Raw genomic sequence first — 27,896 nt, 5'->3', positions numbered from 1 at the left:
AATATAGGTACTTATTATTTTTTGAATACACAGAAAATAATAAGCTATGAGACTTCTGTACTTAGCAGTATAATATATGAATTCTGTGATTATTCAGTGTTTTTATAATTTTCCGAAAAACTATAAACATTTAAGTATTATACATTTATATATACAATGTATAAACCCAAGTAGTAACATAAACAAGTAGGAATTGGGACCATATTCTAAAATACATTGAAAATATTTCAAATGTAAAATGTGAAATATTTTTCAAATGAACCTAAATCGTGGGTATTTTGTTTCTTCACAATAACTGTTGAATTTCAAATAAAATATGTATATATTGCGCTATCTTGCGTATAAGCAATAATATTGTGTCAATCTTAATTTTTTTTTAAACTGCTCGTAGATGGCGTTAAACAATACACACATTATGCAATAAAGTTATAATCTAATAACTTATAAGTTTTAATATCCAACTAAGTTACCTATTGTTAGTAATTTTTTTAAAGTAATTCAATTTTAAAATTATTTTAATATTTTATTTATTAATTATTAAACTAATAGTAAATCTTCCATCGCATTATATTACACAATCATATGACAATATAATTTATAACTAAACAAACCATAATAATTTTTTTTCTATGGACATTATAGACATAATTTATGATTAGACAAAGTTAAAGGCTACGTGATTTTAGTGCAACTATTTGAAAACATGAAACCTTATGAGGAAAAATATTTAAAAGAGTGATGTGCAAGAACTTATTTATATAATATGTCACATTTTAAAACACAGACTAATACAGAATTCATTTAAATTAATCCGGTTTAGATTTCGATTTTGATGATGATTTAAAAATAAGTTTTTTTATCAACTGCAATGTTTTGAATACAATGTAGCAAACTGATATGATAAGTAGTAATGCAACTGCTATAACATCCAACAAAAAATATTGATACCATGTCAAATTGAGGGCGTGAGATTTCAAATGCGGTGCGCCTTTGTGACGAATAACGTATTCCGTCCAGTAAACAACCGATTCGGCCGGTGACATTGGTCGATCTTTAAATAGTTCCGATGTAATTTTAGCATTTTTTGAGTAACTGGAAATAATTAATATTAAATTATAAGATTTTACAATTGAAATTATATATTTCGATTTTTTTTTGTATATCCACTTACGTCTCATTGTTGATAATTTCATTGATAGCATTTAAAAGTGTATCTTTGGTCACTGAAAACAAGTCCATAGACAACGCCATACCCGCATCAACCAAATTTGCCACGTTTCTCGGTTGATCATAGAACAAAGGGAATCCTAGGACTGGGACACCCGCGTCCACAGCCTCATAGACACCCGATATACCTCCATGACCGATGAATAACTTTACATTTGGATGCACTATGTACAATAATAATATGAAGTATTGCTGTTTAATTGCAAGATAATATTTTTAATTTATCACATCATACTCAATATATCTCGTTGGGGCAACCATTTGCTTGTCATCACGTTTTTGGGTTTATCCGTCATTTCTCCTTCATATTTCAACAACACTCTTTGAGGAACTTCGGCTAATGCGTTTTTGAAAGCAATTTGAATATGGTCCGGTAATGTTGACAATGCAACTACAGTACCGAATGTAAAGAAAATAACTCCATTTGGTGATTCCTCGATAAATTTTAAAATATCCTGTAAATATTCATAATTAACATCAACAAATTCATATAATATTATAATATATAACAATCAATTATATATCAATACTTTAATATAAAGTAATTAATATTTTAAATCCCATAACCTGCATACACACAACCAGTCAAACCCATTAAAAAAAATCGATCTTCTCAATCACTATACCCTTGAAATCCTGCAAGAATATTCAAGAGGCTATTGGACAAGAGATTTTCTCAGTTCATATTTAGCGCTTAGGCGATAATATAATAATATAATATATAAAAATATACAAAATATCAATATCCATAATACCACAGAATAGATAATACAAACACCTACTTCTGTGCTTTTGCTGGATGGTTCTTTTTTGGAATTTTCAAGGTGAAAACTTCTTAAATATTAAGCAATCAGTTATTGTATAAAAGTATAAGTATAAAACATGAAATATTACTGTTTATTATTATATTAATATAATTTATTTTACAATTAGTAACATGGTTTGTTAATGTAGGTTGAATTGATTTTCGCCAATAACATTACATTGGAAATTGTCATTGCGACTAAATTACAAAATTGTGTTAAAGTATAATAATATATGTACGTAACGAGTTTCAAGTATCCATGAGGCCATGAATAATATTTTAAATTACAACAAAATAACTAAAATCGTTACTGTTTGTTTATTTGTCTAATTTCGTCTAAATTTTAAATTGTATTTCTATTAAAAAATGTTGTGAAAAGGATTATAGATTTTTAGGTTACAGTATGAACTATTTATGAGAAATCTTGTATTGAATTTTGTTATCCTTATTTATAAATTCAAAATTTTTTTAATGTTTAACTATAAAATAATTTGCAAATGTCTTTCATTTTGACAAATTTTGTAAAAATGCTAACTTAAAATGTTTATTTTATCATTTTCTATACATGATAATGTTTAAAATGTAAGGTATAAGATAACGAATAGATAAGAATAATAGACAATTTAAAAGTGTAATAAAAGTAGTTCATTCTGTAACCAAAAAATCTAAAAATACAATATAAACACATTTTTTCTTTAAAGACATTTTAAGTTCAAACTTGGATGTAATTATATATTATTTTAATGAAGAATAACAATTTTAGTTATTTTGTTGTAAATTGTTATTTACAAATATTATGAAATCAAAAATTACCCCCTAAGTTGAAAATCATTTATTTGCTTCCATGTATACATACATTTATACAAAAACATTTTTCTTGTATTATACATAGATTGCTACGGTATTAGAAGGTAATTATGATACATATAGAAATTGTCTTAGGGGATTATATAGGTACAATTTAAAAAATAATGTCATATCTTTTCCCACAAACACAACAAAATTACTCCACTGCATATAAGGGTACTATTATCAAATAAAAAGTTTGTTATATGCAATATTTTTTTCTTTATTCGACGAAAAACTACCGATATTAATTTGTTTCATAACAATTGGACACTTAACCTATGGGTTCGTCGTGTACACCAATAAAGTGTTTGAAAGTTTGTCTTCACTACCCGCGAGGCCATTTCTACATTTCCACTTAAGAATCTATAACAATCAAAGTTTATTACCTACGTGTTTCCTTTTAAAATGGAATGTTATGTTCATGCAGTAGAGTATTTGAACTCGGAAGTATCTTAGTTGTTTATACGACAAGAAGGGATTTTGATAATAGTTTTTTATAAAATTCTTAATTCAGGGAGTGCATCTTATTTAACAGTTCTGTTCGTTGTTTATTTTCAGTAGAGCTAATTTGAAATTGTATTATTATAGTCTATATTATTTACCTATCTGTAGACTTTAGTTTATAGATACCTACAGGCTACATTTATTATAATAAAAAAAACCAAAGCCCAATTATCAAAGGGTAGGCGTCAGGTGATCTACCCATCGTCCTCCTTAAATTTGACACTTCAATGTCTTGGGACAATATGTACAATTATAAATCCTTTACTTTGTTAACATATACATATATATATATATATATACATTATACTACTGTATTGAGCGCATTGCAAAAGCAAACAAACGGGGGGAAGCCGAAAAACTAATTATGATACCATTATACTTTAGTAACCAAAAATATATATAACACTTAAATCAACTAAATTAAAATAAAAGGGGAGTATTGTAATGGTGTGGAACACCATTACAGTTTTCATATTTTTATAATTATAATATTACGTATAGTATTATATAGTATATACTATACATATATCATAGATGCGCGTGTCATCTTTTATCCATTCTGTAATATCACGGAGTAAAGCTATATATATATGTATAACTATTTTGTATAGTAAACAAAATGTATAATAATCGTTCGGCCTGCTTGACATTCGTCAGCCTAACCAGTCTCGTTTCACCACTTAGCCAGTTTATTATTTTTTAGTATTTTAAAGTTTAAAATAACACCTTTCAGGCTAGATCCATTATTTAGTGTCTATGGTAGAAACAAAATAATATTTAAATCACACTGTTATAATAATATTATGTGGGTCTCAGTATAGTGGAGAATTTAAAATGTTTGTTCGATTGTACCACGTTCGTGGAGTGATATTAGACGGGGTGTTTCACCCAGTTAAGTAGCCAATAGCCATATATTTATACGTCTGTTATTTATAGTATATACTCAAGAAAACTATTGGCATTTTCATTTTTAATGGCATCGAGAAAACATCATTCGAATTTATTTAAACGTTTATACGAAGTAACTACCTACGAATAACATTTTATTTTAAGTATATTTTTTAATCGATGTTGGAACTATCCATCTCCTAGTACAGTAGTGCATTGCAGGTGGGTTTTGGTTAATCCGGCATTCCAACATGTAGTACATTTGTGATATCACTATAACTGACTAAGAATACTTTTAACTGCAATTGGGCATATTCCACTGAGTGCATCCAATTTTTAATTTTTTTATTTCTCACAGCTTGAATGCATCCACAATCTTATCGACAAAATTATTATATTGAATACCCTAAGTGTGTCCTTTGGTCCGCAGCCAAAACTTTTAAGAGACAGAATCGATAGTAGGTTTTGATAGTCTAATGTTGAACAATTATATGCGTAATTTTTACAATGAATACTGTGGTATGGAAACCGAATTTTATTTTAACTTCGATCATAATAGAACACGATTACGACTCATTTAGGTCTATAAGTGTGAGTAGTGAACTGACGCAATGCCATAAAAAACAAGTAGTTACTCTTGTTTTTAATTTTCAAATAATGTAAAATTGAGTTATAAGCAGACACAAAAAAAAATATTATAAAATATTAGTATACACTTGCCTTAACTTAAAATATATGAATCAAAATAATAATAGGTAACCGTTTCGTGGTTCACTCTGTGCTGATGCAACTAGAGATGAATGTGTTAAGCTGCGAGTTAAATTTTTTGGCCCCCTATTTCAAACCTTAATGTCTGAAAAGGGTTATAATAATGGGGTCCTTTTAGGGGTACTGTGCACCCCCAGCGCCCCAGGTAATTGCGGCGCTGAGTTTAACCCGAGCGCGAAGCGGCTTGAGTAACTTAAAATAAACTGGGACGCGGATGAGGGCCAAAAATAGGATCTTTTTTCTTGGGACGCATTCGGGCGATAACTTATTTTGGATGCACCCCGGACATTAAATAAGTGTAATATCGGGAAACTCCCTATCAATTGCAGCGCTGCTTATATTTTATGGCCAGTATACCAATTGCGCTCATTATTTTTAACGTCAAAATATACATTTGTACTTGAATTATAGTTTATTATAAGCAGGGCTCGGGACTTCATGTATTTTTTGGTGCATATGAATGAGCATATTTTTAAGATTTTAAGCACATAAAGTTTAGAGCCCCGATTAAAAGCTTTATACTTATTTATATATTATATATATAATAACGATTTATAAATTTTATATTTTAAATTTAAATTTATATTTTGATCAGTTGATTACTGTGTAATTGGTTAAATATTGAAGTTTATTGTTATTATTATTTTAAGACATAAACAAAAGTATTTTTATTGTATACTATTATTATAACTATTCAATTTTAATTATGTATATATATTATATATATATATATATATTAGATTTTAAATATACCAGCTACTGACGTTTATTGTATGCCAATCGAACAAATTGATGAACAAAGATATTTTAAAACATATGAACAAAAAAAGCTATTTATTTACATACTAAGAATAATATTTATGACTCCCACCAATGCTGCCTCTAGTAGTTTAGTACATACCTATAGTATATTTGACCGTGACCGGTATATGCTGTCTAACAATTGTATAAAAAGCACATAATTATCTAATTATTATTAATACAAAATATATAATTAAAATACTAAATAGTAATCATGATAACATAGAAAGTGGCCTACTGGTGTGGTGAACTTGAAATTTTTCAGAGACTAGTTTAATATTTTACCTACCATAGAGCCTCAACAACGAGATAAAGGAATTCGCTGTAATGTTTATAACAACTTGGCATAGTTTTTAGTTTTTACTAAAATAGGAACTATAATATAGTTAATACTAAATTATCACCTGTTGGCCATTACCTACGTCCTACACACCCACTCACCCACCACCCTTAAAAAATAAAAACTCATAGGTGGCAGCCTCTCAATCAATACAAAATATCATTATACTGTTCTATGGTTCTATAAAAGTCTTTCACCCTATTTAATAGTTTTTATTGAAAAACTACTATTTGATAATGTAAACATTTCCGTCACTATTCATTATATTTAATGATTTTATAAGTTTTATTAGTTTATATAATTGTTGAGCTATATTAGTTGTTACTTAAAGCCATAATAAAAAAAAAAGTTTTATTAGTCTTACACATCTTTCATCTGCTACTACTTATAGACAGTTATAGTACCTATATCTATAGTATACCTATCATGCCTACTACTTTGTATAGTGTTTAGTGTTTACTATTCGCATTCGAGTATAGCGATTACTGTAGTTTACGTGGTTTTATTGAAATCAAAATGTCTAATAAGTAAATAAGATTGTAAAAAGTCAAAACATTATCAAACTAGACTAGATAGTTTAAGTGTGTTATCAATATCTTAGGTGTTTTTTGTTTAATTGCATAACTTGAATCACCATTATCCTAACCTTACTCCTACCAAGCTAAGACGACGACTAAGATGTCTGCATATTACACGACTATATTTAAGTTCGTTTCAGTCAGATCTTCACCGGGCGTCACCTATATACGACTATGTAGGTATACCTTCATCCATGACCTACTGCGTTTTTGAAGTGTTGAAGAAAGCTCACCCGCGTCTGGTCATCTTCTTAACCAATTTTACCTCTATATTCTACAACCATCATTAGAGCGGAATCGATGAATATTTTTTAGAACAGTAAGTAAAACTATAAACGTGAATCGAAACACATTATATTTGCGGTAATAATATCCAATTTGGCAAACCGTTGTGCTCGAAATTCGTACACCACAATATACATTGGTGTTTTTAATTTAAGTTAAACTACTGAACAAAATATGACATAAACGCAATAATATTTCGACCACAGAAAATTTAAAAAAAAATGGTGCCGACTACAGCACGGGGTGACTCGTACTTACGGCCGGTAGCTGTTGAGGAGCGGTCAAATGAATGCCTCCGACGTCCACGCGGTTCAACGGCACTGGTCTCGACGGTTCGGTAACGTAGTGCGTGTTGACGAATACCAGTGCCGGTTTAACGGGTGGAGCCAAGTCGTAGGGCCGCTGTTCGGCGGCTGCCGCGGTACTAGTGTACCGGTAGTTCACGTAGACGGTGTGCAGATGCATGGCCACGTTTTGCAGACGCTGGTAAAAAGTGCTGGGCACGGCGTACGCGGAGAACAGATGTGGCACGACCGCAGGGTTCGCGTAGTGGCCGAACGCGCCCGTCTCGATCCAGGGCAGCAGCGGCGCGGGCACGACGTAAACGAGCGGAACGCCGAGTTGGCGGGCCGCGTGCGACACGCACTCGCTGCTCAATGGTTCCGTAACGAATATGTCGTAAGCGCCGACGTCCGGTTGTAGCAACCGGTTCATGGTGTCGCACACGCGGCGGCTGCCGTTGGCTATGAACGGCAACATGAAAGACGGCCGGGCAAACAGCGGAACCACGGAGGCGTCCATGTTGACGGCAGTCGTAGTGGCGTCCGTGTGGTCGCCTCGAAACTCGGCGGAAGTGTCCACCTCCGTGTAGCCGACGGTGGCCGGCCTCCCAGGGTCCGGGAACGGGGTGTAAACCTTCACCAGGTGGCCGTGGTCCGCCAGGGCGTGCAGTACGCCCCTCATGAAGTTCCAGTGGCTCTTGGCGGCCACCGTCTCGATGGCTAGCACTCGGGCGGCGTCGGCGGGCCGCGGCCAACCGGAGGCGGCCACCAGCAGACAGAGGGCCGCGAGTCCACACCATGATTGTCGGGTCATGATCGCTCCGTTAATGCCTTATGTTTGACTTTAATATAAATATTTATCTGTAGATCGTATTGCACCGAATCGGCTAATGATGTATACCGTATACCGTCCACTGCTATACGATAATATGCTACGAGCGTTTAGTATAATAATGTAGACAATATAGACAATATTATAGCGTACCGGTGACGAAGTATGTTTTTGATGTACTGAGCGATTTGCACTGCGCGAGATCGACAACGGTAGTTTACTTGGTACGACTTTTAAAAACCGACAATAGCCACAGTGTGGGTATTTATTATTTTTTCTCCCCTCTACCCACACTCACTCGATAGAATAATTTTTCTAAATTGTTTACAGGTCAGTATTGTGCTCACCTCGCTTTAGTATTTTTGTGGTCTTTGCCATTTTATCATTTAGTGTTTTGACCTTTTGCAATAATTTTATCACAATAATTAGTAGATTACACAGTTTTATTATGTCCAACTGTGAAATTCGCTAGTCAGATTATAATTTTGACAGGGCAGCGAACAACATCGCAATAAGCACACATGTGCTTTCAATTATCACTGACAATTTTGAATAGATTAGGAAAGATAAACGAATCTCATTATATAGTTTATAAATTAGATTAAAAATAAAATATTACAGTGGAATTAGTGGATATTTTTAATTGATTTGTATTATTGAGCATATTTTCTTTATAGTTACTTAATTTCGTTGAAATGTACAATGTGTATAAACGTTAAGATGCACAATGTATGTACATATTTATAACATTATAATATCTACCTTGTATTTTATATAGGTACGTAATATATCAGTTTTTCACATACTTACCTATAATTATAGACTTAGTCATATAAATATAACAGTATAGAAGTTGTTTCGTATTATTCATGTAGTAATTATTGTAATAATTGTTACTATAATTTTAAGATGATAAATACTATATTTTAAACAGAAATATTTCTTTCCAAATACATTTAAAACTTCATAAGAAACTATACTATCGGGTTCTAACATAATAATTTATGAAGTAAGTATACAATAATATTATGTAAAAGGCCTTCGTATAATAAAATAATAGTATACGTTATTATAGTATGTTATGTTAATTGTATTTATTTTCCCTATACTTAGAGAGTATTAGATATTTAAGTACATAATGTTATACTATTATATAAGCACTATAGGAACTTTGCCACTATACAGTATACATTCTTAATTCTCTATTTCCAAAGCAAAATATTTTTTTGAGTACTTTGAAGAATAAGAATCGAATTTTGGATGAGTAGTACATGAATTATTAGTACTTAAGTATTGGTTTCCTTAAGTTCTGTTATACTGATTGCCATTCAGTGAATGATATTCTCTCCATTAGTTTCATGGTATATATATTTTTTTCTGTCATCCCATAGTTACTTATTATTTTTATTTATGTAAGCAGATTGTAATATTTTTGAAAATAAAAAAAAGTAAGTACCTACCTGTTTAAATTTTTGATGAGTGGTGTAGAGTGATACAGAGGCACTCTAAAAAATGTTTCGGAGTAATATTCTGCTTTGGAATATCAAAAAATGTTGTCATGCAAAAGAGTAAAAACTAATAACGATAAAAATAGTGAAAATTAAATTTTTTCCCAAAAATATTTTGTAACAACTTAAAATTACGTAAAAGAAATATTTTCAAAAACATTTGTGTTTTCTGAAATGATGAGTGTCTTACATTAAATGATTCGAGAACCGATGGAAAGAGGTGGTAAACCTCATTTTGGTAAACATTTTTTTTGGAATTAATTGACTTTTAAATGGAAGACTTAAATTCTTACAGAACTATTTAAGGTAGACGATCATATAGTTTCCAGGACACCAGTGTGGCTACAAATTGATAATTAATGAATAAAATAATACCTAACTACTTTCAAGAGTATGTCAGCTCAATATTTGTTTTCTCTCTCAGACAAAGGTTTTTCGAATTCATTGATTTATCGTTAATTTCAAATTTAACACATCCATTACAATGGCATGCTAGATTACTACGGTATAGCAGGAGTGGTACCCACTGATCACCTTTGTAAATATTAAATTACTATACTTAGTGATTGTAACAATTTTTTATGTATTTGTCTACCTGATGGTCCACAGCTAGCTTATAATAATTTAATTAATGTTAAGAGGATAATTAATTACCTACTAATATCAAATATTATTCAATTCAACAGTAATTCTACGAATGGATAAAAATATAATAAACAGTATCTAATAAACTATTAATTGATAATTATTAATGAGCACTAAAATATACAAATTAGTTAAACTGAGTAAATCGTTATATTTTTCTTTTCTAAATAACGCAGTTTCCCCTATAACGTTTCTATTTATAATCTGTGGTGTTAGGAAAAAAACAATAGCATTGAATAACTCGTATTTTACAGACTGGCTACTGGATAACATGAGAAACAATAATTTACTCGTTACGTTAGAAATTACTATTGAAAAATAAGTAATTCATTATGTAACTTAGTCAAAACCAACTAACTTTAACTTTTTAACTCGTTAATGCTCAGCCTTGGTCATTGGTAATATAATAATAAAAAAAATGTAATAGGCTTGTGATAGCCTTGATTTCGTAGTTTCTTGAATTTTACTATGATCGATTTACATACATTATGGTCGTTTCTTTAAAAACAAACAAAATTAACTTTATTTATAATGTTTCCGATATTATTAATCCACTTTTCTTTGTTCATAAAGACCTGTTATATTTATATATTATTATTCTTTTTTTCAACCACTCTCGACAAAAACTTTAGCTTCCCCTGCACTACATCTTCTATGTCGCACTGCATTCCTATTGGCTGTTGTAATATTCGCTCTCACAACAGGGAACACATTTTCATTACTTATGTTTCGTCGTGTGCATGGTGCACATTTGTTTTTGTATAAACTCGATATTATATTTGTTTCTCTTATTTTTAGAATTAAAACCCAAACACAGGCATTCCACAAGAACAAGCAACAATGATTAAACAATGAATAATACTGTTACTATCCACAAGTAGAGAGTAGGGTTGATATGTCAAAATATGTCTGTACTCTATAGTTTACAGAATTCAAAAGAGACTATACAAAACTGTTTCTACAGACTATTATACATAATACCTTTAATATTATAACGATAATAAATAAGTATGAGTACGAACAGTGGGCATTGATTATTAATATTAGTAAACTAGTAAATGATTATTTTACAATAAGCACAAGTTATGGATTTGATATTTGTATAGGTAATATTTAAAGAAAAAAAAAAGTGCTAATAAGTAATGATCTACTGCACGGAGGTGTCGAACGTGTCTAGCTGGACATAAAATAGGATATTTTAAATTTGAATTCAATGATAAATCATTCTTTACAAAAAATATTTCGTAAAATATATTGATTACACATTACCATTAATCGTAGCATATAATAATCTATTTATAAATCAAATTAAAAATAAAATGCTGTTCGTTGGTTATCATTTGAAAATAACTAGGACGATAAGGCTATATCGTAATGTTCGGAAATTATCCAAGTAAGTTTCTTACGAAAAGAAAAATTTGAAAAGTTGACCAGAAGAGGTCTTTTCACAACTACATACAAATAATTTGAAATTTACAACGAATAACAAAATTTTTTTTGTTTACGTAGTAAATGGTTGCCATTAGTTACATTTTAAAGATTATAATAATAATACCTAGAAGAAATTATTTGTAGAAATTATTATTTTTTTTTGTTATTAATGGTTGCCATTGGTAAATACGGTAAATAAAGCATGCATACAATTTCTCTTTACGGTCTCGAATAAAGAATTGGTATCTTAAAACAAACATGATAGTTGTAGCTATGTTGTAGTATACTAGTAGCTTATATACTCAAAAACTACTTGACCGATTCTGTGAAAACTTCAAATTGTTCTTAAAGATATCAGGAAAGTTTAAAGAGTAGTTTAAACCACTTTCGATTTATACCAAGTCATATCCAATCTGCCACAAGCGAATTGTTCATCTCATTTTTTCACTGGTGAAGTCTGGTTATAGGTACTGCAAAAAGTGGATGTTGGTTCATCCAAAGTTAAAAAAACTCAAAATCTACTGACCTTTATCAATAAAAGTTAAACCAACAGATTCCTTAAGACTTGGAGGGTGTTTATAGGTAGGAGAATATTCCCTGGTGGGAAGTCCCTCACCACTCAAAAATATTTTTTTTTTATTAAGAGATTATCAAAGACAATTAGTATGTATCGAAATATTTACCATATAAATCATTATTATATGACACCGTTAATAACAAAATGATAATATAATATAAATTGTTTAAATAATACTTTGTATTTATTAATACTTTATTGTTAATGTAGAATCCAAATAATGTATGAATATTTAAATCGTGAATACCTATTATGCTATCAATAAACAACGAAATGTTTAAATGATTCTAGATTCTGAGCGTAGGTAATGAATGTATTTCATTTACAAAGATGTTTTTTTTCTCTGCAATGAACATTAGTGATAGTTAAAATACTCCGATTTTTGAAATCAGCATCTGTTCTTAGGAGGTGAAAATTGAAAATGTTGTTCACCCACTTGTCCACTTTTAAAAAAATATTATAACATAATATAGTACTATACGATCTAGGACAAATGGACGTAGCCGTTTGGAGTGTTTGGACGTGGGGACAATTGGACGTAAAAAAAAATATAAAAATTAAATAAATATAGTATTATTATAATAGATCATCATCAAAATATATTTAAAAAAATTGAAAAAAATTGTTCTGGTTTATGCTTATAAATTATAAAACCATTGATATTATATGTTCATAATATAATGGTATCGTATAATATCGAACCTTATCGATATTATTATTACATTTTAATCATTTAATTCATTAATATAAAAAATAAACTTTTTAGATATTTTAAATATTGTATTTTGGACGTATTATGATAATTATTATAAATAACTTTTTTTGATATCATATTTTAACTGCTGGTGTACCAGTAATTGTATTAAAAAATTGTTTTGGATACATTTTTAATTTTAATATTTTATATAATGAATAATTTGTATATTCATTTTTGTTTGACGCATAAATATTATAATAAATATAATTTATTAATTATTAATTTTATTTACTAATTTAAAATGTTGATTATACTTTTTTGACGTCCAATTGTCCCCACGTCCAAACGGCCGCGTCCATTTGTCCTTCTTCGAGTACTGTAATACTCTATTATATATATATTTTTTTTTTTATTGATCTAAATAACATCAACGTGTAAGGACATTAGTTTACATTAAACTTTTTTTATAACTTTATACTTTTGTAATTAATAGTTTATATTTTTAAATGTCCATTTGGTTTAAATTAAGTTGCATAATTTAATTTATTTTAGATAATTAATTTATAGTATTAACATTGGATTGGAGATAGGGTTGTAGAGTACTTCTCTTATTTGTTGTGACATGTGGTGTATTGATGTTTGTTCCTTCGTCATATTTTTGGTATTCTAGTAGGATGTGCAATTGTAATCCACTACACGTTATTTGAATGCGGATGGGTCATTTCTAGCCACGTGGTTGTGCGTTACAAATGTATGAATTATTCGAAAGCTGTTTAAAATTGTTTTGTCTTTTCTTTTTAGTCCTGAGCTTCACCATGTATGAACAAAATATTATAAAATATTGTATAATATAGTTCACCCCACTCATAATTTACATATAACATTTTTCCAATCGAAATATGATTAAATCTGAATGTTTATTTATGCTATTAAAAGGCAATGTTTGTGTTTGTGTAACCAATCTATCACATCACTCATAGTTCTAAAATTTGGTTCATATAGGTAATCCTATTATTCCTATACGGCTATACTCGTATTTGAGAATGTGCACCTCAAAACCAAATTTTTAAATTTTACATTTTAAAGAGGCTTATCGGGGATATGTTGACATTGACTTACCAAAAGCAAATATTTTTGTTTGTTTGTATAGGGATACAGAAAATGAAACTGTTATTATGATTATTAATTGTATTTAATTTTTAACTGTATTTTATATTCTGGTCAAAACCACCCAAATTACTGTATTAAAAATATGTGCAGTTTACATACGTAATTACATATAACAGAGTATAAGAAATGTTATATCCATGGTCATTTAATTTATAACGAGTGAAACGTTTCACGTTCAGCTTGCATAATAATATAATTTAAATAATAACATTATTTTAACATTCGTAAAATGTTATCTTGCAATCTTAGTACCTGGGATATTAAAATCGATATTGTCCCATATAATAGCAAATATTATTATTTCTTTAACATTTATATGTGTTTGTGTATATATATTATACATATTTATTTAATTATAAATATATTTCCAACTTTAATTGAGGTACAGGTGTAGAGCGTCTAAAAATTCCAACCTCTGACTCAGTTAACTAAACTTTGGTTTAATCTCTTCATATATGAGTCAATTAGGCTTTTATTTTAAGTTCACCGACAAAATGTTTACTACTAAACCTTATCCTATCACTATTATCGTTTAACTATCAATAAAAAGCCAATAAGTAAATTAGATTCTTGCCTTTAATTATTTTAATTTATTTATTTTATAGATAATATCCTAATTATAGGTTATTTCTTTTCATTCAATATATAATTTATTATTTTGTCGACAAAAAATCATAATGCTTAATACAAAATTGTATTTTCAGTTCAAGTAGTGTTTTGAACTTTGTAAATACTTATTGCATTACGTATGTAATAATATATAACATTATAATAAAATACCTTCCTATATAACATATTTATCAACATTAATTAAAAATTATGATCTGATTTTAATGATGAGCAGTATGTGAGTACCCGCGGTAGCACAAATCAAAACTATTGATCATAATTTATAAATTATTTACACTCATAAATGGTAATAATTATATTAGAATATCGGTAAAAATGGCATGATAATTTTCAGAATAACCATAATAGGCCATCCGAAATTCTTGAAACATTGCATATCTAAAAGTGGTTTTAAAATGAACACTTGGTAGACGATAATATGTACTTAAGTATATCAGTATATGCTAAATGTAAGCTCCTACAGTCCTACACGAATTACTTTTTTTACCAGTAGATAAAAAATAGTGTAATATCTTACACGAACCTTTTTCAGCATAAAGTAAAAATCTTGATTACAGAAGTTTAGAATGTCCCAAAAATCTGGGCCTGTAGTGGAAAAAATTACAACTCTTATTACATTTTCACTTTTGCAGAGAAATATTGGAATATTAAATAACAGCCCTAATCTAGAGATCTAAAGTGGTAAGGGGCTACATTTTTTCTGAAAAAAATACAATTATAATTTAAGTACATTATATAGATTATATATAACGAAATAAATAAGACATAATAACAATCTTAACAATTTTATTTATATTTTAAGACTTGAATTATTTATTATTTATATGAATACATAATACAGAGACGTAAACTGTGGTGGTCACCGGGTCCGGACCCCCCTCCGTTTGAATCGTATTATTAATAGTACACATATACCATATATATTTCCTTACCTAGTCGAATTCTCTATGTTTAAACCAGTATAATGGCTCCTTCATCGAAAATTTCTGGCTGCACTACTGATATACTATATTATAAGATATAACATTTCCAATGACCTGGGTCTAAAGCACCTTACCCTCCTGCATTCACGTCTGATAAATAATATTTAGTTAACATAATAATATGTTTGAGTCATCATTTTTAGAGATAATTCAAAAATAAATATCTACAGATATTTAATATATTCACCAAACAGTTATATCAGTATCTTCTAGAATATGTCTGGGGTAATTAAATAATTTTTATATTTAACTATTTTGGGTTTTTTCAACATTATATTGTTTTTATTTTTTGTCCTGAGCGGAACGATGCATGTGTTTTTATTATATTCCTGAATTGCTTTTTGAATAATATGTACTAATGTATTTATAAAACTACGAAAGTGATATTTAAAAAATAATATGTTTATCTTATAGAAATCATATTATTTTAAAATTTCATTCAATAAAAACTTGCATGGGAGCTAACACTATCAGGCGTAAGAGTTAACACAATGTCAATGTAGGAGATAACCTGCATTTGCAGGCGTTTACCATCTCTCCTTTTAGGTAAAGGCATGTACCAACCTGGATGCCAGCATCTTTTCGCTGGGGCTATTTCATAACTACATATTTCTAATTCATTCATTACAACTATTGTATAGTTACTAACTGCTAAAATATACATGTATTGTTCAGCTGAATCTAATCAGATCGTTTTTAATATTATACTGTTATATGACATTATAAGTTAATAAATCTAAATAAAATTACTAAAACGACGAAAAAAATATTTTAATAATTAATATTCTTATAGTGAATCGATTTGATTTGTTTGACAGTTAAATCAGTTAAAAATATGTGTTACAACTTAAAAGTATAAAAATTGTATTTTTTAATTCAATCGTAAAATAATATTATTTAGACTAAGACTTTAGTAACATCAAACTTCAAACAAAAGCAATAAGGAACGACTCCACTTACCGACGGTATTGGTTCAGGCGGCGGCAGGTGAACACCTCCGATGCCTATCATGTTCTGAACGACGGGCACAGATTTTTCCACAGTCAGATCCGTGTTGACGAACGTGACGGCAGGCTTGCGGTAACCGGCCTGATCGTCACCTCGCTCGTGAAACCATTGTAACGCTGCCATCACAGTCCAGCCGTACGCATTCTCCAGTCGCCTGGCTAAAGTGTCGGGCTTCGCGTACCGGGCGAACAGACGGCTGGCATACGACGGGCCGGGGCTAGTACCTAACGCTTTTGCCTCCACCCACGAGGCTATCGGTGACGGAAAAACGTACACGAGGGGCACTTCGCCTAGGGCGCCGGACACGCGGGACGTGCACTCGGACGACACGAGCTCGACGACCACCACGTCGTACCGGACGCCGGAAAAGTGGCCGGCGGCTGCCATCCGGTCCAGCAGGCCACAAGCAGTCTGACTCTTGTCCACAGCGATTCCCACGAACCGCCATTGGTCGGCGAAATCGGCGATGGCTCTCTGCACGTCCAGCGCGACCTTGTCCGGTACGCCAAGCCGCAACGGTATTTCCACGTACCCGCAACCGATCGGGCCGCCGTTGCAGACGCCATCAGTGATCGCCGACGATGAAGCGAACGGTGTGTACGCCGTTACGTTGTGACCACGGCCACCGGTGGCCATCGCTATGAGCACGGCCCGCATAAACGTCCAATGGCTCCGAGCTGGCAATGGTTCGATGGCGAGCACGTTAACGGCCGTCAAAGGGGGCACGACCGCACACAAAACAGCGAAGGTTAAGGCCACGACGGTGCACTGTTTTGTAACCAGAAGCATACTTGCCACCTACCAATATTGTTGCGAAAATAGTTATTATAGCATTGCGTATTACACCTCAGCATGAAATATTGTACTCGTTCAAGTGTTTCATGAGGGTGGGTGAGAACTGAGAAGGTTTTTATTAAGGTTTAAAATTGTTTCTGTTTTTACTCGGTTTTGTGATTTTGTTTAATCTGGATTTTTTTAACGGTCCTTATTCGAACGTTTTTCGACGGATATGTTCAAATTACTGAATTTTTGACTCAGCACATTATTGTAATTACTGAGTCTGAGTGTTATCTGTTTATTTAGGTGTACGAACTACATGGAATATTATCACGGGTATTGACTAAAGGTTAGATATTATTTTATACATAATGCCACGCGTTTGTAAATTATTTATAATGATTATACATTTTTATTTTACATCAAAAAATATTATTTATCTTCCCAAGAAAGAACCATTTTCATAATATTATATACAGAGTGAAAGGTAAAACTTATTATTTTAGATCAATAATATAATAAAAACGAACAATTTAAAATTAATGGTTTATATGCATCAATCGGTGTGAAGTCATGAAGTCGTCATGTTGTAGAACAGTAAAATAAGTGTCCTTATTCAGTAAGTACTCATGCAAACATAATAAAATGTATTACCCATAACACATAAATAATTACATAATATCCAACTTTTACAAAAAAAAAAAAATAGTTTTTTCTATGGATAGTTAATATTATAAATTTGCTTACCAACAAATACTTTCTCGGTTATATAAATTTAAATTAAATGGTTTTGTTTAATATATTATGTATTTGTATAACCAATTTTATGATCAATAGATTTTATTTATAAAGATTAGTAAAAAAAAAAAAGTTGTAATTTAAAATAAAAGCAAGACAAACTCTAATATAGTATTATAATATTATAATATATCTATATTAACTCGACTGTTAAAAATTCTATGGTTTTAGTGTCCCAAAATAATTAGGTAGGGGCGTAAGGCACTGGACAATTATTCTAATTTAAAGTATTATGAAGATAATACATACAACTTACAGGTTTTTAACTTACAACCTGATTAATATTAATTTTTAATGTATTTTTAAAAAATTATTTGATGCAATTTTAACTTGAAATATTTGTATACAATCGAATAAGTGTTTCATACATTTGAAATTTGAATTATCTTTGAAGTTGTACATTACTGTTTTAGCATTTTGTATCCGTCTAAAATCAATATTTGTCGGAGACGACGGTTGCCAAAAGGCCAAACCAGTAATGTACAATCGGTAACTGCCAAAAATAAAATAAATTGTGCTGTTTTAAAGAAAACAATAATTAAAAATATATTCCTTAACTTTTTAAAATTTTTAATAATTAGTAAATTAGCTCAGTTGCAAGTTGCAACTTACAAACTTGTTTTCTCATCTATGTGAATAATAAAAAAACTCTCATAGTTAAACATAGAAAAATATTAGAAAATTGATATAGATATCTAAATAATTATGGATACTTTATGATTATGTATATATTTGGTATACTAACTGAATTATAATATTATTTTAACTAATATTTGTGTTTAATTTTTGTAAGAATTATAGTTTATGGTAATATTTTTGGGATTGTGGGGGCAAAGCACTCACCTATATGAGTAACTTTGACCAGTAAAAAATTGCCCCCGATCCCCTAAAAAAAATGAATCAAATTCAGTGAGGATGTATTGAATCCGAAATATATTACTTGTTAAAACAAAACATTGTTAAAAAAAAAAACAATAGTTATGTAAAAGTTAATTCCTAAAAATACTTTTTTTATATTTTTACAATGTACTTACATAATATTATACGATTTTCGTAGGTGCGTATTTTGTAATGTTTTAGTATTTAAATAAAATGTACCTTTCAGGCTATATCCTGAAACGTTAGAATTGAAATTAAATCTATACCGAACTTCTATGATAATAATATGTGGGAATCAGTAGAAGAGAATTTAAAATATTGTATGTACATATTCAATTTTTCCGTGATGAGAGTTTTCATCACAACGTCAGCGGGATTCTTTCATAAGAAATGCTTCGCAGGATTAATAGGTATATGTTTAAACATATAATTACACAACTATACCTAACCCATAAATGTATCAAATGCAACATTAGAAAATATAAATACATAGTAATATGGTGGCGATTACTCACGTACTTGTACTTGAGCTGTAGCAGTTGTGGAACGGTCAAGAGTACATCGCCAATTCGCCAACATCCACTCCATTCACCGACATGGGTCTGAAGGGTTCAGTTACGTGTTGCGTGATGACGATCACCAGGCTGGTTTTTCGGATGGTCAGAGGTTGTAGGGTGGTCGTTTGACGTGCGCCGAAAATACCGTAATGTGTGTAAAGGGTGTACCGTGTCATGTGTATACTGTATATTATTAATATGCTTTATATATGAACATATGGTCATGCAGCCGCTAGTAGAACGTGTCAACCTCGACATACCCTTTGCTAACAGGTGTGACACGACTCGACGGACAGGTTACCGTATAGTGACCGAACGTGGCAGTCACGATACGAGGATACAGCCACGGCGGCGCTGTAAACGAGCAAACGCCGAGCTGGCGGGACACGTACGACACGTGCTCGCTGCTCAGCAGTTCCATGTCGAACAGGACTCAAGGGCACCGAGTTTTCAAAATACCGAGTGGTGCGTGGATATTTTTTACTTTTAAGCAATACATTTCCCGAACATATTTGTTGGATCAACAGGTCATACACACTGACATCCCGTGGCAGCAACTGGTTTGTGAAATCACACACGAAACGTTTGCTACATTAACGACAACATGACCGCAGAACGACGGCTGGGCAAACAGAAACAACAGCGCGTTCTCCATATATTAACATCCGTCATGGTGACGTCCGTGCCGTTACCGCGATAATCGACATACGTGTCCACCTCAAATGAATGATGAAAGTAGTGGCGTGATCCACCTAGCATTGGGATAACCGCAGCGGTTAAAGGGTGCGTCCCATCACACCAGCGGATTACTGACTCCTTCAGCAAACTCGTGTGCATTGCTGTCTTCATGTGAGGTTTGGTTCTGTTGCTTTCAAATTCGGACGTTTCGATATCGCATTGTGATGTTCGGCATCTAACTAGAACGGAGTCTCGTGGAATCTCCGATATCGCGACTTTACTGCTGCACTTCTGCTTCTGTAGGCAGCTGACAAATCGGGCGGCGTCTAGATCTTGAATTGTTGAACGAAATGTTATAACGGCACCAGTGGCGTATATACGAATTATTTTCACTATGGGCCGATTTATCAATTATCACTAGTCAAGCAGCATAGCCATAATTATACATTTTTAAGGGAGCAGCTGTTATATAATTAAGAATTATGACATATTATACAGTTCAAATAAAAATTGCGCAATTCAATTTTATAATTATTATGTAAAATTAATTTTTTGTTTCTTTTTTTAAAAATATTGACAGTGTCGTTTGTATATTTTAATGTTATCTTACTATGAATTTAACATCAAAGTCAATAAGTCATTAAAGCAAGTCCCGTCAATATATCTAACATTTCCTTGTAGATTACTCAAAAATGATTTTAATCAACCGGCTAACTTAATCATGGTAAAAAACTGTTAACAGTGTAAATATACATGCAATGCTTTAATTGAGCCTGCAATTTCACTATGGGCTCTGGCCTAGGGGGCCTCCCCCCTATATACGCCACTGAACGGCACCTTGTATTGGCATAATATTGTCCATGGCCATTTTAACGGTTCGACAGAAACTATTTGCATCGAGTCTTCTGCAGAAGATGAATCGATTGATACCGGATCTTGCATCGAAGTGGCAGACGGCAACCCGATGTCCGATATCGGATGCATCACATGTCTTCTGCACCTCTATGTTCGGCATTGATCTATATCACCCTGAGTGACGAAATCACTGCGACTTGCCTGTTGGTTTTGCAAGTCTGGCCATTTCTGAAAACTCGGTGCAACGCCATCGATTCGGTTGACAGTGAACAAATCTCAACTTCGGACGATGAAGTATTCTGTAAAGCAAGTGCAGCGATATTCGATATGATCATAGATATCTGATATACACCACATTAATTTATTATTATTATATATGTATAAGGGGAGTAAGTTGTAACCATTATTAGAATATAATGAATATTATTCGTATAGTGTTCGTTGTAACAATAATATAAAAATAAAATATTACACTGTGGCCACAGTTAACGACACCTATCACGTGTAGATACTAGATAACCATTGACTGTGACATAGAAACAAATAATATATAGATATTTCAAAGTTTCAAACACTATACCTATTACCTATAATAATAGCTGTACCTACCAACAAGATTTTAAAAACTTTTACCTCAGGAACAAGTATATTAGTTTATTAATTATTGTTAAATCATAATTTAAAATTAAAAAAAAAAATTTTGCCTAGGGATTAAATAACTTTCAGGATGTTCATTATGCGGGCGTGCTAATTTCCGGTTTCTAAATGTATTTTAATACAGCTCATTAAGCTATAATTCCATATATTAGGTACAGCTGAAATAGAATTTGGTAACCTTTATATTTGGTACCTTTGTGTAAGTACTAAGTATATTTGCTAGTATAAATTCACTTTGAATAGAACCGTTATAAAAATTTAATAATAGTAGATATATAGTATATACAAATAATAGTAACTGCGGACAATAAATATATATCTTAATACCGCAACAATCGTAACTGTTTACTACCTTACCGGTAACTCAGAGGGACGGACGGACGGACGAACTCTAACAATATTATGTTCTGTGGATGAATTCGATATCTGCAATGGAAAACATACGAATAATGAATCGTTGTTTAAACTATAGAAAATAATTTCTTCAAACAACGTTTACTGAATTATGTAGATTAGATAGCTAATGAAGGATTTAATACTTCAATTAAAATACAAATTTTTGAAGTTCTGTCTCAAAGGCTAGCACAAGGTCAGGGTCCGAGGCGGCAGCAGTCACTAGTCAGACGGCAGCGAGTCGTCTATTCCTGATCGCTGCTTTAACGTTTTTGTATAACTATATAATACATTTGTATATCGTATTATACATTTATACCGCATCGTCTGCTGATACCATCTACTGAAATATAGTATCATTACACGGTACGAGTGTTTGGTATGTAGCAGGGCCAGATTGGTATGTATGGTCCCATCGAGATTTTCACTTCCAAGAGGCCCATTTACATATTCAAAGCTCCAAAATTAAGTCTAAATAAGCTGATAGGAGGCTAATCGTAGTTTAAACAAGAATTTATTTTCACTCATGACTGGCTAAAACTTTAAGCGATCCGCTGAGATTTTTTCGGTAGCTCGCCAAACCAATCCGGCCCTGGTCCTGGTAAGTAATGTATATTAATAGCCAATAGGTATTATTTTTTTGATGTTTCGAGTGATTAGAGCTCGACAAATAGTAATAATGTATACATTGAATTTTGAATTACCATTGAATTAAAATTTAACACACCCATTACAGTAATCTATATTCAATTACGAGTTACATTCGAAGTCTACTATATACCTATATAAAAGCGACTTTCTCGTTTTTTTCGCTAGTTATGTTACTGCAATATTATTATGATGATTTTAAAACAATTTATAAAATATTTTAAACAGAAACATTTTTTATGCGTGCTTATAAATTACATATAAATGCACTACCTACCGTATTTTTGATATTGGTATATTTGATTATTTAAGTTTAATAAATATTATGTAAAAGGTTTCTTCCGTCTTTCAGTCATTCTATATACCTGGTTAAAATATGTTAGTAGGTATACATTAGTATATTATGTTACTTTTTTGTTTGTTAAATCACTATGTCTATAGAGTATTAAGCCACAGGGCTTCACAGTTAATATGCCTATATTATAAGTCGTTCGTCGTGTGGTATTCTGATTGTCCGCTGTAATCATAATTCATGGTATCTTTCATTATCCGTAATTTTCCAGAAAAGTCTAGATTCGGGCCTAGCTCAACTTTTGAAAATTACACGACAGACGATATAGCTTCAAACAAAGCTTTATAGCTTATAGTAAAATAGAATATTATATAAGCGTTTGGTATATGTATGCCACTATTATACTCTCATGACTTCATAGTGTAATATCAGATTATTTACATTACTGAAAAACAATAAAAAATTGTTAAATCTATTCGACTATGCAAGCCTAGACAATTTATCGAGGTTATTATTCCAAAAATATCATAAAAGATACAATGAATTTAGAGATGAAAATTATTGTGTATTTGTGTTTTGTGTATTTAGTTAATGTTTAATTCAATGTAATGCCAAAAAGTAAATTTTGGAGTTCCAACTAAAGAAACTACTGGTCCTCAAACTATCTACTATTTCCTCAATTTAGTTCCAAATATTTTTATAAAACAATGAACAATAATAGTTTATAGCTGTAAGCCTATAAACAGTGTACACAGTTATGTCAATTGTTTTGGACTACGTTTAATACAATTTGATATTTGTTGTATGCCATTAAAATTATAACACATTTAAATTACTGGAAAAATAACACAAAGTGGAGCAGTTTCTAGAAAATAAGTTAAGTATAGAAAAAAAATTATAAAAATGAACTTCTACAATTCTTAAATTAGACAATTATTTAATATTTTATAATAAAAAACCATTTGTTATTTTTACATTTTTAAGAGATAATGTGAATAGTATAAAAACTTTACCAACGGAGTCAACCTCTAAATGTGTCTCATGTGTTAACCACAAAAATATAACTAGAGTATCAGAAACCTAACAATGTTGTAATTTATAATATAATATATTATATTATAATACTATAGATTAACCATGTTTACGGCGTATAGTATAGACATTTTATGTACATTCTTGTATTAAAATTATATATTTTTAGGCATCTCCAAGCACAGCTAAATATTATTTTTACTCGTGAATAATAACAAATTTCAAATTTTCATTCATAATTTATAAATATTCTGCACCGGTTTTATTAAAACGATATTTTTTTAACCTAATTACAATAATATTTTATCTATACTATAAAAAAATTTGGTTTTTATAGGTCAGTATATTTAATTCTATTTACATGCTTATAAGAAAATTAAATAAATACCTAATATTTTATTACATTACAACATTTAAAACATATCAAACAATTTAGCTTGGTACCTAAGTATATTTTACCGAACTATATTATGAAATTCAAATAACTATACTTAAATTGTAATACAATTCATAGCAAATTATTTATGAAGATCAATTGTATTTATAGTTGCGAGTAATGACAAAAACTGATATAATAGTAAAACACTAAAATATAATTACTGCTCTTGATTGTGTCAATCATTATCCATTCATTACCATTAATAAAACGAAATGGACTCATGTTTTCAACAAACATTTATCATTTCCTATTTCCTAACCTTAATATTAAGCAAATTGCCTTGGGAACCGCTATAGTAATTTATAGACACTATGGCAAACATGTATAATATACAATATTATTACAACTATAAATAACGCCAAGCTGCAATGAAAATGGTTTTATGCATATAACAGAGGCGTCAAGCGTGATTATATTATTGCTACAGTTTTATTTGTGCTGAATACAAAAATCTGAATTATTATTCCTAACATTTTATATTGCTCTATTAGTATGTAGTATGTACACTAAAAAATAATGTAAAAACAGTTTAAGTTTATTTAATTTCTCTAAAATATAGCCCTTATATTAAGGCCCTCAATCATAGAATACAAAATGGTGCTATATTTAGACCCAACAAAAATGTATAACTGGTTTCCTCGAAGAATTAAAATTTTTAAATGAGTTTTTATTCACTAACAATACTTACTTGAAGTATCTAAAATGCAAAAGAGCTTTATCCTTTACAAAGACAAAACTCTATAGTTAATATGTGGCACATATCAGATTGTCTTGATAAAACGTACCTACGTATAGTTATTAATTTATTATAATTATAGTTAATTAAAGTTAATATACAAATTATGTTAACTATTTTTAATTTAAATAAGTTATTATTTCTATAAATATGTAGGTATATATGGTAAGTTTATTGATTACCATAACGTCTATAACATTCACGTATAAAAATTCTCGGTCTTTAATGTATCGTTAAATGAATGATCGTGTTATTATTTTTTTAGCTATTCATTTACCAAAACATTTTTATATTACTTTACTGGATTTGGTTCTTCTATGTCTATATACTCTAAAATCTATGAACTGTGTATAGTAAAATGTTATTGTAGTGGCGTCACCTCCTGTGGTTTATTGTAAAGAGCTCTTAATATATAGATTTTTGAGCGCCAAACATTTTTAATGCCGTTCCGCCAAAGCCATGACAACCGAAGAGTGAGCGAGTGCGGGAGGGAGTAAGAGAGTGAGAGAGAAAGAGCGTGATTAGAAACTATAAACTATAAAAATAATCCATAATAATTTATTGTAAAAGATTTGAAAGTCTATATCAAACATTTATAATACTAACTATAGTGAAGGTGATAATAGGTGTGAATAACATAATAAAGTATATCAAAATATTTAAAATTAAAAATTTTAATTATTTATTTACTTAATTTTTGTATGACAAATCATGTTATACAGTAGACATCTTTGTAAAATTGTAATAATTTATATTTCATATACCTTTATAAGTAACTTGAAAGTCAAAATCTCAAATCTAAGTCATTCTAAAATTTCTTATTTATGATATGAAATAAATATATATTGAAAGTTTTATTGTACTTGTGAGGTATGTTTCAAAAAATATAAGATATTATGATGTCAATCAGTAAATAAACAGGGCTATTTATCATAATTCATAGTTTATACTAACTATAAATATAGTAATTTAACTATTTTTACTCAATTTCAACAAATTTAATGACAAGCCTAAAGAACTGTCAACGTACAATTTCTAATCGACGAACTTTGGGTAAAGGAAATTAGATCACATTAATAACGCTAAAATGATTGTTAGATAAAATGAAACATACTATAATTTACGCCAAATTAAAATTGAAATCATAATCATTTATATTTTATACACTGTTTTTAATATAGAACATACTAATACTACTAATTTATCTTATGGTAAAATTATTTAAAATGCATGTTTCTTTTTTCAAATCGAGTCACGTGGAACAGTTATGGCAATAGCAGTAATGTATAATAATACTAAATACTAAAATATCATATTTACATACTTGTATGTTGTAGTATTGACATCCGTCACGTTTAAATGTGAGTATTGACAAGCCTAACAAATTCGAAAACATTTCTTGCACTAATATTCATATTTTACTCCCACATAATCACTGTATAAAAAAAATACCCAAAGTTGCCTATCCATAACCCCTTAATAATCAATTGCTTTCAATTCATTCACTAAGGAATTTAAAACATTTTGAAAAATATGAAAATTAATTTTTTTAAATAGGCTTCAAAATATTTACTGGCTGTAAAGTTATTAATTTTATAATTATCTAAATCGTATGTATTTTTTATTTATACCAAATTAATATAATTGTAGAAACTTCAAAATTATTAATAAGTTTAGTAACAAATTACTCAATAACAAATGTATGCAGTGGCACTGAAGTCAAATTGTACAAGTGTGGTAAAGCAATATTCAGCATTAAAAAATGTCAAAAATCTACATTTTAACATTTTTAAAAACATTTTTATGGGGATCGACGCTATTGCAGCTGTCTCAACTTTTCAAAACATGCATCATCTATTGATGAATGTTGATATTCTAACTTCAGTATATTTTTATATGCTTATATTTTACAAGAAATTGAATTCCGGAGAAAAAATAATAATCAAAATTACACAAAAATTACTTTTAATGCTGAGCGGGGCGATAAATGTATTGGTTTTATAAATATGTGTATATGTATATTCTTTTTTTTTGTGCCCATTACTAGCAACGTTTAAAAATGTAATATTAGATTCCTCATACATTTTTCTTACTGAAATTATAAAAAAAGTCAACGTAAATCATTCAACATTTTTTTTTCAAGTCTAAATTTTCAGGACGTTGAATATTGAAAGCTAAACAACGGTTTCTCGAGGAACAATTTTTGTTATTTGTTTTTATTAAAAAAAAAAAATTAATCTTGAGAACTTGAAATAATCCACTTTTACTTAAATTATCTTATTCTTTACCTAATGACATATATTTAGACTAGTATTAGACTATATATCTTAAGCCAAATGAGCATTTGA

General features: G+C 30.3%; 1 protein-coding gene across 3 annotated transcripts; it reads right to left on the bottom strand.

Moving 5' to 3' along the window:
• Window positions 1-558: 558 nt before the first annotated feature.
• On the bottom strand, window positions 559-20,377 carry LOC111037387 (UDP-glucuronosyltransferase 1-5-like). Of its 3 annotated transcripts, none has more exons than XM_022319928.1 (5): window positions 19,781-20,377; window positions 16,760-17,605; window positions 1,463-1,682; window positions 1,172-1,391; window positions 559-1,092 (listed from the first exon to the last, which is right to left on the bottom strand). In XM_022319928.1, the coding sequence occupies exons 1-5, from the start codon at window positions 19,847-19,849 to the stop codon at window positions 807-809; spliced, it is 1,641 nt and encodes a 546-aa protein (XP_022175620.1). In that variant the 5' UTR covers window positions 19,850-20,377; the 3' UTR covers window positions 559-806. The 3 variants fall into 3 exon arrangements, with proteins under 3 accessions (XP_022175620.1, XP_022175622.1, XP_022175621.1); XM_022319930.1 differs by having other exon boundaries at window positions 19,777-20,374; XM_022319929.1 differs by lacking the exons at window positions 16,760-17,605; window positions 19,781-20,377 and adding an exon at window positions 7,304-8,654.
• Window positions 20,378-27,896: the final 7,519 nt, after the last annotated feature.

Source organism: Myzus persicae, unplaced genomic scaffold (genome assembly GCF_001856785.1).
Source record: "Myzus persicae strain clone G006 unplaced genomic scaffold, MPER_G0061.0, whole genome shotgun sequence".
In the NCBI taxonomy this organism is placed as follows: Eukaryota; Metazoa; Arthropoda; class Insecta; order Hemiptera; family Aphididae; genus Myzus; species Myzus persicae.
This window is presented reverse-complemented; position numbering and strand designations above follow the sequence as displayed.